The sequence below is a fragment of the Mesoplodon densirostris genome, chromosome X (genome assembly GCF_025265405.1).
Source record: "Mesoplodon densirostris isolate mMesDen1 chromosome X, mMesDen1 primary haplotype, whole genome shotgun sequence".
In the NCBI taxonomy this organism is placed as follows: Eukaryota; Metazoa; Chordata; class Mammalia; order Artiodactyla; family Ziphiidae; genus Mesoplodon; species Mesoplodon densirostris.
The window spans coordinates 71,402,040-71,417,504 of NC_082681.1; the positions used below are offsets into that span (position 1 = coordinate 71,402,040).

At 36.3% G+C, this 15,465-nt stretch overlaps 2 protein-coding genes across 2 annotated transcripts in view; one reads left to right on the plus strand and one right to left on the minus strand.

Annotated features, from left to right (window-relative positions):
* LOC132481629 (charged multivesicular body protein 1B2-like) overlaps positions 1-10,980 on the plus strand; it is a 39,823-nt gene extending 28,843 nt beyond the window's left edge. The window contains exons 5-10 of the mRNA XM_060086474.1: positions 2,097-2,243; positions 2,631-2,699; positions 2,786-2,893; positions 7,695-7,738; positions 10,454-10,526; positions 10,936-10,980. Of these exons, the coding sequence (XP_059942457.1) occupies positions 2,097-2,243; positions 2,631-2,699; positions 2,786-2,893; positions 7,695-7,738; positions 10,454-10,526; positions 10,936-10,980 (486 nt within the window). The remainder of the gene's footprint in view (positions 1-2,096; positions 2,244-2,630; positions 2,700-2,785; positions 2,894-7,694; positions 7,739-10,453; positions 10,527-10,935) is intronic.
* LOC132482575 (heterogeneous nuclear ribonucleoprotein D0-like) lies at positions 3,331-6,305 on the minus strand. Its single transcript, XM_060087901.1, has 2 exons — positions 6,254-6,305; positions 3,331-4,625 (listed from the first exon to the last, which is right to left on the minus strand). The coding sequence occupies exons 1-2, from the start codon at positions 6,303-6,305 to the stop codon at positions 3,496-3,498; spliced, it is 1,182 nt and encodes a 393-aa protein (XP_059943884.1). The 3' UTR covers positions 3,331-3,495.
* Positions 10,981-15,465: the final 4,485 nt, after the last annotated feature.

Below are 15,465 nucleotides of genomic sequence, written 5' to 3' on the forward strand. Positions count from 1 at the left end.
GATATACACTTTTCATAAAAAGACATACCAATTTGCCAACAGGTACGTGAAAATGTTCTCAATATCACTCATCATCAGGGAAATGCAAATCAAAACACAATAAGATATCACTTCACACCTGTTAGAATGACTGTCATCAAAAAGACAAAAAGCAAAAAGTGTTGGAGAGGTTGTGGAGCAAAGGGAACCCTTGTGCACTCTTGGTGGGAATATAAATTGGTGCAGCCACTATGGAAAACAGTATGGAGGTTCCTTGAAAACTGAAAATTAGAACCTACCATATGGTCCAGCAATTCCACTTCTGGGTGTTTATCTGAAGGAAACAAAAACACTAACTCAAAAAGATATATGCACCCCCATGTTCATTGCAGCATTATTTACAATAGCCAAGACATGAGGGGATTCCCTGGTGGTGCAGTGCTTAAGAATCCACTGGCCAATGCAGGGGGCATGGGTTCAAGCCCTGGTCCAGGAAGATCTCACATGCTACCGAGCAACTAAGCCAATGTGCTGCAAGTACCGAGCCTGTGCTCTAGAGCCTGTGAGCCACAACTCCTGAGCCCACATGCCACAACTGCTGAAGCCTGCGCGCCTAGAGCCCATACTCTGCAACAAGACAAGCCACTGCAATGAGAAGCCCGCACACCATGACGAAGACCCAATGCAGCCAAAAATAAATAAAATAAATTAATTTTTTAAGAAAGACATGAAAACAACCTAAGTGTCCATCAATGGATGAATGGAAAAAGAAAATTTGGAATATATATATATATATATATATATATATATATATATATATATATATATAAAGTCGAATATTATTCACCCACAAACAAGGAAATCCTGTCATTTGCAACAACATGGATGGACCTTGAGCATATTATGCTAAGTGAAATAAGTCAGAGAGAGAAAGGCAAATGCCATGTGATCCAACTTATGTGGAATCTTAAAAAAAAAACAACTCACGGATAAAGAGAATAGATTTGTGGTTGCCAGAGGAAGGAGGTGGGCGGGTGTGTGTGAAATGGGTGAAGATGGCTGAAAGGTACAAACTATCAGTTATAAAATAAGTCCTGGGGATATAATGTACAGTGTGGTGACTACAGTTAATAATACTTTATTGTATATTTGAAAGTTGCTAAGAGATCTTAAAAGTTCTCATCACGAGAAAAAAAATTGTAGCTATATGTGGTTATGGATGTTAACTAGGAAAAAAAACTTGGAAAGTGTTTGAGGTTGCATATACTAATGTATTTATCACATTGGTGTTTATATTATTGAAGAATTGGAAACAAACTAAATACCCAGCAAACAGGGATCTTAATTGATCCATGTGCTCTAATTTCAGTCACTTATGTACCCTATCGATTTTGCTATACTGGGGTACCATCTGAGCTATTTAACATTTTTCTTTAAATTGACTTTTAACTTCACACCTGGCCATAGCTATTACAGTATAGCAGAAAGCATGGATCTGTGCTAGTTATATCCATTTCAGATATACATTTAAATAAATGCATAATTAAAATGAAGACACTTATGTCTGTGTAACATCTAAAATCATTGTATGTACTATCAGTAGTGTTTGTACCTCACACGAGCAAAGCCCTGATTAATGGTGCATCCATACACCACAGTCTTTTTTTTTCTTTCAACACAGTCTTTAGAGTGATGATGTAGTTATATATTTATTGACTTAAAAAAAATTTAATTAGGTGAGAAAACAGTATGCTCTGATGCATGTACTCTTGTAATTTATATTGTAATATTTCAATAAATAGGTTTATGTACTTGGAATACTTTATACTGAAATATTAATAGTGGTAATGGCTGAGTGATTATGGGAAATTTTTTAAACTTTATATTCTAATTTCTTAAAATGTTAATGAGTATATATCTTTTAATCATAAATAAAAAAATTAAAGGACTATTAATTCTCCTTTTATTTCCTAAAAATACTAATTGTAAAAGCTCTTAAATATTAAAAAATATGTTAGTTGGGCATTGTTTTCCTCTTTCTAAAATATCTACTTTTGCTCCCTATATTTATTTTTGGTGTTTGTCTTCACTGTTTACTTTTGCTCTGTTTAAAACAGGTCATTCAGAAAGGCAATACAGAAGTTGCAAGAATACATGCTGAAAATGCAATCCGCCAGAAGAACCAAACAATTAATTTCTTGAGAATGAGTGCTAGGGTTGATGCTGTGGCAGCCAGAGTTCAAACTGCAGTAACAATGGGCAAGGTAAGCCTTAATATCTGTAAATAATAGGAACTCTTGATTTAAGTTATTGGAGGTATTAAGAGTTGTCAGAAATCTAAATCTACTGCAAAGTGCTACAAGAGTACTCACATTCCCGAGCAGGAGAAAGATAGTCAAGATGCTTAGTGAGGAAATCGATTTTGTCAGTGGCTTTTCAGCTAAGGTCTAATTAGTTGTCTTCCAATGAATAGTCAAAGATAAAAGATAGTCGATGCCTAGACCAGAAATACATAGCGTACTTTTACTGTTAAGGAAACGGTAGATAAATTTTATAAGATGATCTACAAGTAATATAAGAAACTACATAAATTTTGAGGTTGTTTTTATTATAGGATTCTCAGTCTTTTTTTTTTTTTATACTCCCAATAGGTAACCAGGTCCATGGCAGGTGTAGTTAAGTCTATGGATGCTACATTGAGGAGTATGAACCTTGAAAAGGTAAAAATAAATAAATAAATAAATTGATGTTCAGATAAGATCTTTTCAGAGTAAGTTTTTTCTTATGACCATATTTCTTTTTGCAGATTTCTGCCCTGATGGACAAATTTGAACAGCAGTTTGAAACACTGGATGGTCAAACGCAACAAATGGAAGACACAATGAGTAGTACTACAACCCTAACAACACCACAAGTAAGAATAGTTTCTCTACTTACACTAACTTTTAAAAATTACCCAACTTCAAAATATAATGGCTTTGTGAACCTAAATCATCTCTAGAGTGTGAAGTAAATATGGTATATCCCCAAAATACAAGTAGGAAGTTATGCTCTGACCCTGGATTCCTAAGGACATGTTAGAAGATGACATTTCCTATCTTGTTTTGAAGTTCTAAGATTTATTATAGGTCACATGTCTAGAGAGTATGGAACTTGGTTCTGCCCTGCTGCCAGTGGTCTTTATTGATGAAAGCATTGACCTAGAGACTCACTGAGGCCAGTGGGTATTAGGTATTATCCTAACCCCAGTTAGGTCATCTCTTTGCAGATATTCTGCGTCCTGCCTACTCTTTTTTTTTTTTTTAAGAAATAAAACAATGAAAGCAAATTTCTTTTAATGAGAACTCAGAATTAAACTTCAGAGGGACCCAACGTCAAACTTCCATTCAGGGACTTGATACAAAAAATTTAGTTTGAACTGCTATTAGCAGGTGGCAGGAGCCACCTTCAAATGATTCTTCAATTTGGAAAATACTGCTTCAACACCTGTTGGGGATAAATTGCAAATGGAATAATTTAGTATGGTTTGTAGCTATTTTGATGACCACCTCGCCTGGATACTTTCCCATAACCACTCTGCTGGTTGCTATAATCACCATATCCATAGTAGTTGTTGTAACCAGTGTAGTCATATCCTCCATAACCACCGTAACCTTGGCTGTTATATCCATAGTTGCCATAGCCTTGATTCCAATAGTTACTATATCCCTGGTTCCAGTTTTGACTGGGGCCACCACCTCTTCCACGAGCTCTTCCCGCAAATCCTCCTCTAGATCCCCACTGTTGCTGTTGCTGATACTGTTCCTTCGACATAGCTACTTTTATTTCACATTTACTAAGACCAACATTGTGGTATTTCTTTTCCATTATCTTCTTCACTGGTTCCTCTTCCTTAAAGGTAATAAAGCAGAATCCACGCCTCTTATTGGTCTTGTTGTCCATGGGGAGCTCTATGGATTCAACCTCATCAAAACCACCAAAGTACTCCCTTATTTTCTCTTCAGGTGTATCTGGAGAAAGGCCACCAACAAAAATTTTTTTAACAGGCTCTTTTGTTTTCATGGCTTTGGCCCTCTTAGGATCAATCACCTTCCCATTCAATTTATGTTCTTTCTGATCCATGACCTTATCCACACTCTCCGATTCTTTAAATAGCACAAAGCCAAAACCCCTTGATCGCCTTGTGATAGGATCTAACTTCAGAGTGCAGTCTACGACTTCACCAAATTTGGAGAAGTAGTCCTTCAGATCTTTCTTTGTAGTGTCCCAGCTAAGGTCTCCTATAAACATTTTCCATTCTTCCCACTGTGCCGTCGCTGCTTCAGAGTGTCGTGGGGAGGAGTTTGAATGGCCTTCATCCTCCTCGTTCTTACTGGCATCGATCTTCGCCCCCTCCGACTCGGCGCTGCCTCCTTCGGTGCCTCCGGCCGCGGTTCCGCCCCCGGTCCCGGCTCCGCTTCCCGCCGCCGCCGCTGCCCCCTGCGCCGCCGCCACCATGGCTCCCTCCTGTTCGCAGGCCGAGCCGCCTACCGCCGCTGTTGCTGCCGCCGCCGCCCCGTCCCCGCCCCGTCCCCGCCCCGTCCCCGCCAAACTGCTCCTCCGACTTAGTGCTACTGCCTCCGCCGCCGCCGAGACTACACCCGCCGCTGCCGCGAACCGAAACTAGCAGCAAAGTAATCCCCGCCGCTGCCGCGCGCCCGCTCTACCGCGCGAAGCACACAACAAGACAGAGAAGGCGCGCGTGGCTGCAAAGGCTCCTGCGCCTCTCCCCGGCCTGCCCGCCTTGCCTCCCACTCTCGCGCGGCGCGCACTCCCACTCTCGTCCGCCGCACTAAAAAAGAATAAGAAGCAGCGGCCCTGCCTACTCTTTAGTTATGTTATTAGGCACAGATCAAGATGAACAAATAGTAAATTACAAGATCAATTATTTTTCAGAAAACTAGGATGTTTTCTAGGATGTTGTTGCATCTGCAACTTAGAGATGTGCTACAGAGAAAATTAAATTTGAAGCTAGTTTGGATGTCACGTGAGCCAGAAATAAAGTTTTTGTGAAACTTGAATATTAAAATAGAAGATTTATATCATTACCACTCTTCTTTTTGATCCCAGCACCTATCATATTGTTCATCAAATAAACAAAAAACTTGTTATCATTACATAAGATGATAATATGGATAATTTACAAAACAGGTTAGGAGGAAAATCAATAGCCATCCATCAAAATTTCACTGAAGGTGATGCCTTTAACTAAGAGGTAAATAATAAGAGAACAAGCTTATATTCAGGTTTTAGAGTTAAGAAGAAAGTATTCATGTGTATGTCTTATAGAGAGCATATATTTAGCCATTACTTTTATACCTCCTCCAGAGCCTTGCTTCCCCAAAGCGTGGTGCAAAAATCAGGAACATCTGTATCATCTGGGAGCTTATTAGGAATGCAGAAATTCAGACCCTATCCACAGATATATTGAATTGGAATCATTTTAATAAGATTTACAGGTGATATTTATGCCCTGATTTTGAGAAGCACTGTCCTAGAGTTTCTGATTCTTATTCAGGCACCTTAGGTGATTTCCAGGTGATTTTATGGTCAAGATTAGGAAAACACAAGGGGACTGGAAAAATGACTTGAAGTCCGGACACTTGGATTTCTAATCCCTACTCTGCCACTAATTAAGTTTGGGACCTTAAGATACTCAATACCTTGGGCCTCAGTATTCATAGCTGTAAAATGTAGGGTTGGATTTGATGATATCTAAATGCCTTTTAGCTCTGAAAAATCTTGAGATTCATTCACCTAACATTTGCTAAGCACCTTCTCCTGTGTCAGGTATTGTGCTAGGTGCTGGGGATATTCAAGTATATACAAAACATTTTTCATAAAGAGTCAACCAGAATTTACAACAGAAATGGACATGCTTAGATGCCCAAATTCTCATACCTTGCTAATGAGTAATTAGAATTTAAATTGGCATATTCACTTTGGAAAAGCAATGTGGTAATATCTACAGTCCATTCTTAACATAGCAGCCAGAGCAATCCTGATAAAACAAGTCAGATCATGTCATTCTTCTGCTCAGAGCCCTTCAGTGGCTCTACGTGTCTCTCAAAATAAGAGCCAAATTCTTTATGGTGGCCGATGGTGCCCTCTAGGATCTGCCTCATCCTGCTTCTCTGACCTTATCTCCTATTATTGCTCATCACTCTACTAAGGTATTGGGCTCCTTGTTATTTCTCAAACACACCATGTACATTTCTTCCTCAAAGCCATTCACTTGCAGGTTCCTCTGCCTGAATCTTCTTCATCTGTCTTGCACTCATCCTCATTGCCCACTCCCCCACCTCCTTCAGTTCTTTGTTCAAATGTCATTTTCTCAGTGAGGTTTTTTATGATCATCCTACTTAGAAGTACACCAGTGGCACATCCACCGTGGATCTACCATCCCTGCTTTATTTTTCTTCATTGTACATATCACCTTCTAATAAACCACATAATTTTAAAAGTTTTTATTTGCCCCTCCCTTTCATGTGCACACACTAGAATGTAAGCTTAATGAAGGCAGGGATATTTTTAATTATTTTTGTTTACTGATGTATCCCTAGCACTTAAAATGATATCTGGCATAAAGTAGGTGCTCAGTTAATATTTGTTGAATAAATCAGAGTATATGAAAATGCATATAACCTATAACCTAGTACTTCTATTTTTAAATTTATACACAAAAAACCTACATGTGTATAAACATACTTCTACATAAGAATGTTCATTGCACTATTGTCTATAATCAGGAGAAATTAGGGGAAAATGTCTAAATGTCCAGAAATAAAATGGATAAATACAGTTGAGAATATTTTATATTACAGTACTATACAGGAGTGAAAGTTAATGAACTAGAGCTCTAGATCTCAATATAATTAGATCTTATAAGGTTGAATTAAAAAAACAATTTGCAGAATAGTATACTTAGTATAATGCCATTTAAGTAAATTCTAAAAACACAAATAATGGTATTATAGATATGAAGTAAAAACAACACAATCTAAATGCACAGAAGTATTTGATCTATTATTTTCTGAACTTCTTTATATTTTGAAGGTGAATGAAAGACAAGAGAGACTAAGGCCCAACAGCATTATTAGAGGTTTGCTTAAAATTTGGCACCTTGTGGTAGAGCTGTAACTACATCTTAGAGTTCCTACCTGTATGTTCTAAATATCTTAAATAAGTTAAAAACAAGCTTTTTTAAAATTAATTGGACTATATTCCCTGAGAACTCCTGTACTGTTGTAAATATCTCAATACTTATATTTTATTCATCTCTAGATACTTTAAAAATTAATCCTTAATATCAAATTTGCATCAACTAGCAGAAAGGACAGTTATGATTAATCTAAAATTTAAATCTGTTACATTTTAAATATGAACAAAGTTGGTTCGCTCCATTAGAGAGCTACATTACTCAGATTCAAATTATATGTGAATATCACTGTGAATATTTTTCACATAACCTCATAGTTTAAGGCTTTATAACTTAACATTATTCATAAATAAATCATTTTATGAGATAATTCAGCTCCCTCTGGTGGTAAAACAATTTTTTTAACTTTCTTTTAAAAACTGTAGATCAGTTCCCCGTTTTTAAAGCTAGGTCAGAAACAAAAACTACCCAAAAAGCAAATACCATTCAAATACAAATTCTCATTTTTTTATTCTAGAACCAGGTGGATATGCTGCTTCAAGAAATGGCAGATGAAGCTGGGTAAGAAATTATTCAGATGCTTTTTAAATAATCTTGATTTAATATCTACAAGTCCTACAATTATGTAATGTGGATAAAAATATGTCTTTACCACCAATGGTCAGTTAGGTTTTTGATCCTAGAATTTAGTGCTTCAAGGACCTTTAGAACATCCAGCTCTTTGTCATGCTCACAAAAATGTGACTTTGTTCCAATCATCTTAGTATTTTCTTAAAAATCTCTGGAGATAGATTCGGTTAGTGTGTGATAAGAAATGAAGGAAGGTGGCTGAGGGAGGCAGGAGTGTTTAAAAAGTTTCCTCTGTACCGTCTGTGTTCAGCATATATCAAATGTTTAATTTTTTTAATATGATCTTCCAAAAGAATTCTACTATGATCAGGCCATTAAGTCTTAAGCCCAGTTTGAGTCCTGCAAACTAAGCAATATGTGCAAAACATCCAAGGAGTTCAAAAGATGGCAGCATTTCATTGTTGTAGATGGTTATTTGTTGTTTACAAAAGTAAATAACACCCTTTCTGGCACAGCTATTAGAAATAAGGTATCTGTTAGGCTATTTATTTTAGGCTCTTCATGTTTGAGGGGAATGACTTGACTGTAATATTATCTGTGCTACAGAAGTCATGTTATATCAGTATTCTCTGGTATTTTACTTAGTTCAAGAGAACATTATAGTAAAGAATTAAAAATATTTTTTCAAAGATAAAGATTACAACTGGGTGCTACTAAAGTTTTATGCTTTATCTTCAAAGGTAGAGTAATAGGTTGAAATAAGGTTCTTGAAGACACCTGGAAAATAGAGTTGATGAATATTATTCTAGTGTCGAAACTAATGCTTAATTAGAAAGAACTTTATTAGTTATCAGCTCTTCAGTTCACTGTTGTATCTCTCATTAGTGGATTAAAACCTAGGTTAATAAATCAGGTTTGCAATATTTGAGAACAGGGCTGGGGGGTAAGTGGTACACTATTTTGCTTTGTTAGTATCCTAATATAGCCCATATCCAACAAGGAGTAAGAAGGATGATTTTAAAGTGTTATAGGAGAGACTAAGGCATGTGTAAGAAGACTCCATTTTATTAATATGAGGCTAAGAACTTGTTTCTGTTTGTACCAAAGACGAAATAAGAAGATTGGGCTTGAAAATAGAGCAAGGGAGGTCTCGTAAAACGAATATTGCCATATCACAGCCTTACTGACACTCAGTGGAAATCAAGTTCAGAGGACAACTTTTTTATAAGATTTAGAATAGGATTTCTCAAACTTGACACTGTTGACATTTTGGGCTAATAATCCTAGGGGCTGCCCTATGTATATAGGATGTTTAGTAGTGTCCCTGGCACCTACCCACAAGTAATATCACCCCTCCCCCCAGGTGTGACAGCCAAAAATGCCTCCATACATTGACAAATGTTCCTTGAGTGTAGGGAGTCAAAATCAAGTGATTACTTCTGTCAATAATGGGTGGTGACTGGAGCAGTAGAAATAGGTAGAACCATTGATGTCAAAATACCCATCCTTATAGATGTTTAAGTATAGCAAAATTCTGTTTTAGCATAGTAAAATTTTAGTATACCATATCTTTACCTTTTAAATAACAATCTGTCTCTAGAATCTCCTAATGATGAAGTTACTGTATTCACTGTAGTGTTTTCAAACTGGAGTTGGCATACACTCGTCTAGAGACAGGCAGAAAGAGTAGTTTGTACCCTACAGGAGTATTTATAATGGAGATAAAAATCGTGGCCTTGGAAGGAGACAAACCTGGATTTTAATCCTATCTGTCACTAGAGTGATCTTGGGCAAGCATACTTAACTTTTCTAAACTTCAGTTACATGGGTAGATGCAAGTAATGATTTCTAGCAAGGGTAGCTCAGGATCTAAACACGGAACTTGAAGTTAGCTCAAATGTTAGATATGGATATTGATCCTGAGGCTACATATGTCTAGCCTGTTTTATCTTTTTTTGACACATTAATTTTCTTTACAGTAGAAGACATATAGTAATCTCCGGTAAATTCAGTACATTGGATAACCATTGTTTTGGTCTTTCTTTTTGTTCAGATGACCAGATCATTATCCTATATTTTATTCACTTTTCTATCATAAGATTATCATCCACATGGGTTGCCACTAGGGCTCAACAAAAGCTCTTTAAAATTAGTAATTCATTTATCCTAAGGTGGACATTCAGAATATGCACTTTTGAATTAATTAGTTTATTTATTTTTGGCTGCATTGGGTCTTTGTGCTGTGCACGGGCTTTCTCTAGTTGCGGCGTGGGGTGGAGCTACTCTTCGTTGTGGTGTGAGGGCTTCTCATTGTGGTGGCTTCTCTTGTTGCGGAGCACTGGCTCTGGGCGCATGGGCTCTAGAGCACAGGCTCAGTAGTTGTGGCACACGGTCTTAGTTGCTCCGCTGCATGTGGGATATTCCAGGACCAGGGATCAAACCCATGTCCCCTGCACTGGCAGGCGGATTCTTAACCACTGCACCACCAGGGAAGTCCCCAGAATATTTTTAAGTTCTATTTGCATCTATAAAATGGAACCAGTATTATGTTTATTTAAATTAAGGTAAAATGCTAAGTAGAATATTCAAATTTGCAATAAGCATGTTTTTGTAATTTATAATAACAATTATAAGCTTGTTATAATTAGATAAGGAGAAAAATGCTTATATTAACATTCATTTATGTTAATTATTTTAAAATTGTAGCCTTGATCTCAGTATGGAACTACCACAAGGTCAAACAGGTTCTTTTGGCACAAGTGTTGCTTCCATGGAACAGGTAGAAGTTGGATTTTATCTTGATTTGTATGAACTTGATGAATGAATTAAATATGTGTATTTATATTTATATATAAGCAAATATATTCTCCTTTTATCTATTATAAAGAGTATTTTTCTACTATAATATAACATCATCGTAAATAAGCAAGATGTAATTAGCCTTTAACTCCTTAATGATGGACACTGCATGCATATTTCATTTAGCGATTGAATTTGTTCCCCTTCATAGCCTTCTGCTCTATTAAGTTCTCCATTTATTTTGAAATGTTTAGAAAAAGTAAATTCTTAATATTTTTGTGTGAATTTTTGAGACAAGATTTTAAACCTTATTTGAATATGAGCTATTTAAAATATTAGTGATTTATATTTGTCACAGCCCTGTGACTTTTAATCTTTGCTTTCTCAAGGATGAACTATCACAGAGACTTGCTCGTCTACGTGATCAAGTGTAATTTAAAGAACTGGCACTTTTGTTTACTTCACTGGCTTCTGAAATATTTTGTATGTATGTATAGATAAGTTTCACTCAAATTACACTAAGAATGCCATACATTACAGAATGCTTAACACTATTTGTATATAATGCTTTCTTTTACCTTGCTGTACTTTCCAGTACTTTAATTCCAGAGAGTTTCCACCTTGACAGATTTTACAGTTTTGTATATTATGTTGAAAAGTGCAAGAGATGTTTTTTTGTAGGTGTCTTAGACTGAGCTAGCATTAACTTGTATGTGAAATATCTTCCTCAAAAATTACATTAAAAAATTGAGGATCAGGGCTTCCCTGGTGGCGCAGTGGTTGAGAGTCTGCCTGCCGATACAGGGGACACGGGTTCGTGGCCTGTTCCGAGAAGATCCCACATGCTGCGGAGCGGCTGGACCCGTGAGCCATGGCTGCTGAGCCTGCGCAGCTGGAGCTTGTGCTCAGCAACGGGAGAGGCCACAACAGTGAGAGGCCCGCATACCGCAAAAAAAAAAAATCGAGGACCAACGTACTACAGAATAAAGTATAGAATAAAAGTTTTGGTTTCTTTTTAACTCAAGGTAGTTTTAAATATCTGTCTACATTCACATGGGATGCATAAAAATAAAAACAGGGAAAATATGTTTACTTAATATGTTTACATAACCCAAAACACCTCATTTAGCGTCATACAATGGACAGTGCTACTTTTTGTGTTTTATGTTTGTTTTTGGTATTCAAGCGGAAATTCAGTTGACTTTTAATCTGTATTCATCAACTTTTAAATTTAGATTACTATGAGAATCTTTACCTAGTAATTTAATGACTATTAATTGAATTCCTTAAATAAAAAATTTTTCATTGATAAAAAATCTGCAAAATTAAATCAAAGAAATTAAGGTTTGCTCATTAAATATTTTTCTCTTTGGTAAATATCACTGTTAAGACTCTCCAAGAAATTCAACATTTCATACCTTCAAATGAAAGTGAAACACATTTTTAATGATTCCCCAATTTGCACTCAACCCTTGTTAGGTTGTATTTTAAAAGGAGATTAATTTGCATGGCCTTAATATCATTTACATTTCTCACAGAATTGTTGATTGGTTTTCAAAAATCTTGGCCTGTGTTTTTAAACCAACCAACGAAAAATAACAAAACAAAACTGAACAAACTCAAGTTACAACTATTGTTGATCCCTGAACAACATAGAGGTTATGGGTTTCAAGCCCCCTTTGATGTTGAAAATTTGCCTATAATTTTATAGTTGGCCCTCTGTATCTGTGGTTCCACATTCACAGATTCAACAAAACACAGGTTGTGTAGTACTATAGTATTTATTGAAAAAAATCTGTGTATAAGCAGACCCACACAATTCAAACCTGTGTTGTTCAGGGGTCAACTGTACTATAAGTCCTGGTTAAATGTGTTCATTCTTTTACCTTAAACAACTCTCATAACAGGAAGAAATGAAGTGGAAAATAAATAAATTGGAATAAAATGTTTTGCCCAGCTATACAAATAACTTCCAGCCTAATGGAGGTTGGGAGCATAACATGCAGGGTGGGCAGAAAACTCATAAGATTGTAAAGAAGACTAGACTCTGGAAGGCCAGGATTCTTGGGGGAAAGTATTTGATGACCAGCTGTACTACTTGCCATCTCCCCAGGAATATCTATATTTTACCCAACTAAAATGAACAAATTAACATGTGCCTGCACTTTTCTGATGTAGCAGTCTCAAATGTGGAGAAGTGACCAAGTTAGATTTTAGAAAGTGTACTACTAATCTAGGTTAAGTAGGTAAGGTGTTTTTCCTTACTTAATGTATGATTGATCCATGAAAGAATGCCAGTATTTCATGAAATTCTATTAAGAACACATCTGTTTAGGTAATCTTCATTCAAAGTGCAATTATGGAGGCTCTTTAAAATTTTTTTTTTTTTTTTTTTTTTTTTTTTTTTTTTTGTGGTATGCGGGCCTCTCACCGTTGTGGCCTCCCCCGTTGCGGAGCACAGGCTCCGGACGCGCAGGTTCCGGACGCGCAGGCTCAGCGGCCATGGCTCACGGGCCCAGCCGCTCCGCGGCATATGGGATCCTCCCAGACCGGGGCACGAACCCGTATCCCCTGCATCGGCAGGCGGACTCTCAACCACTTGCGCCACCAGGGAGGCCCTAAAAATTTTTTTTAATTTAATTTAATTTATTTTTTTATATAGCAGGTTCTTATTAGTTATCCATTTTATACATATTAGTGTATATATGTCAATACCAATCTCCCAATTCATCACACTGCCACCCCCACCCCCCGCTGCTTTCCCCCCTTGGTGTCCATATGTTTGTTCTCTACATCTGTGTCTCTATTTCTGCCCTGCATACCGGTTCATCTGTACCATTTTTCTAGGTTCCACATATATGTGTTAATATATTATATTTGTTTTTCACTTTCTGACTTACTTCACTCTGTATGACAGTCTCTAGATCCATCCATGTCTCTACAAATGACCCAATTTTGTTCCTTTTTATGGCTGAGTAATATTCCATTGTATATATGTACCACATCTTCTTTATCCATTCGTCTGTTGATGGGCATTTAGGTTGCTTCCGTGACCTGGCTATTGTAAATAGTGCTGCAATGAACATTGGGGTGCATGTATCTTTTTGAATTATGGTTTTCTCTGGGTATATGCCCAGTAGTGGGATTGCTGGGTCATAAGGTAATTCTATTTTTAGTTTTTTAAGGAACCTCCATACTGTTCTCCATAGTGGCTGTATCAATTTACATTCCCACCAACAGTGCAAGAGGGTTCCCTTTTCTCCACACCCTCTTCAGCATTTGTTGTTTGTAGATTTTCTGAAGATGCCCATTCTAACTGGTGTGAGGTGATACCTCACTGTAGTTTTGACTTGCATTTCTCTAATAATTAGTGATATTGAGCAGCTTTTCACGTGCTTCTTGGCCATCTGTATGTCTTCTTTGGAGAAATGTCTATTTAGGGCTTCTTCCCAGTTGTGGATTGGGTTCTTTGTTTTTTTTAATATTGAGCTGCATGAGCTGTTTATATATTTTGGAGATTAATCCTTTTTCCATTGATTCGTTTTTTTGCTAAGTACTCACCATTCATATGTGATGTTTCCTATTGTAAAAGAGAGCATGTATAAATGAAGATTATTTTCACTGGTTAATGAAATTAGAAATTACTCTTTTGCTATGTTTGGGTTAAACCTATTTAACTTTCTTGGTAATTCATCATTTGACTATATGATGTGACTTCAATGTGGTAATCTTCCCTTTTGTTTATCATTGATGCTTTGTCTTTTCTACTTAAAGGGTAAGTTTATTTATTTACATTTGGAACATCCCAGAGAAGCATAGAAGAGATTATTACAGACTAAAAATGTCTATGAAATAGAGTTTTCTTATTTTCCATCGGTGGGAATTGTAGCTTTTTTGTTTTTTTGACTTGAATGCAAATTGTTAAATTGCAAATATGGCTTACTTACATCTAGAAATATAAATGACTCTGATCTAAAGATAACTGCCCATAGTTTTATTTAACAACTGAATCAGATTTGTCTTTTAAAACTATTGTTCTCTGATAGACACAAAGTTTTGCTTTTGGATTCATCTATTATCTTATAATAAATTTTTCTTTCTTATAATTTGTTCTTAGACCAACAGCCCCACAACCTGTGAACTCTTTCTTACCTTGTTAGTACAAATTATATTTCTACTTTGATAAGTGATTCAATCATTGAAAAGTAACACATCAAACTATACTATTATGAAAAGTAGACATCACAGCACCTTTCATTTACCTTCAGTTTTAGTTCCCTATCAATCTACTTTTCTCCAGAATTTTTTCTAAGTATTTGATTATATCATTTGGTAAAATGTATAAGGTTAAAAGCTCAGAAACATTTTGCTGCACCTTCACCCTTTAGATGATATGGCTATTATTTAAAGCAATCTTAAAAAGGACCCCTGACAAAAATTATATCCCTGCTCCTATATGCCTCAATGCCTAAAATTTTCCACTTTCTTATGTAAGCATTGTGGGCTGGATTATTTTAACTGCTAATTTATTACCAGTCATTGCTACAAAGAAACAAATAGGAGATAGAACAGGTAAATTATGATGAGAGATGTGTTTTCTTTACAATTTAGAAAGTTATGGGAAAGGAACATCTGAATGGACTATCTGAAGAGAGTCTTAAGGGTACTAGTTATCTATAAAGAAAATAAGAAAATGATTGATAGGTTGCCAAAGACAAACCTAGCCTAATTTTCGGTGGATTTGCTCACGTTAGTAAATAACTGTTAGTAAATAACTGTTTCAAGAGAGTCTTAAATTGGCTCTAGTGTAGACTGTAGAGGAAAAAGCCCCAGATCTGATCTACAGTGATTGATTTGGATTTCTAGCTCTATCTCTGATACTGACTTCTAACTTAGATAATTCTCTTACCCCCATCTGG

Bases quoted from the DNA above. Each gene is read 5' to 3' on its own strand.
- LOC132482575 (XM_060087901.1), bottom strand. From the start codon at position 6,305: ATGAGGATGAGTGCAAGACAGATGAAGAAGATTCAGGCAGAGGAACCT. The intron at 4,626-6,253 runs GTGAATGGCTTT...GGTTCGCGGCAG, and splicing joins TCAGGCAGAGGAACCTGCAA to CGGCGGGTGTAGTCTCGGCG.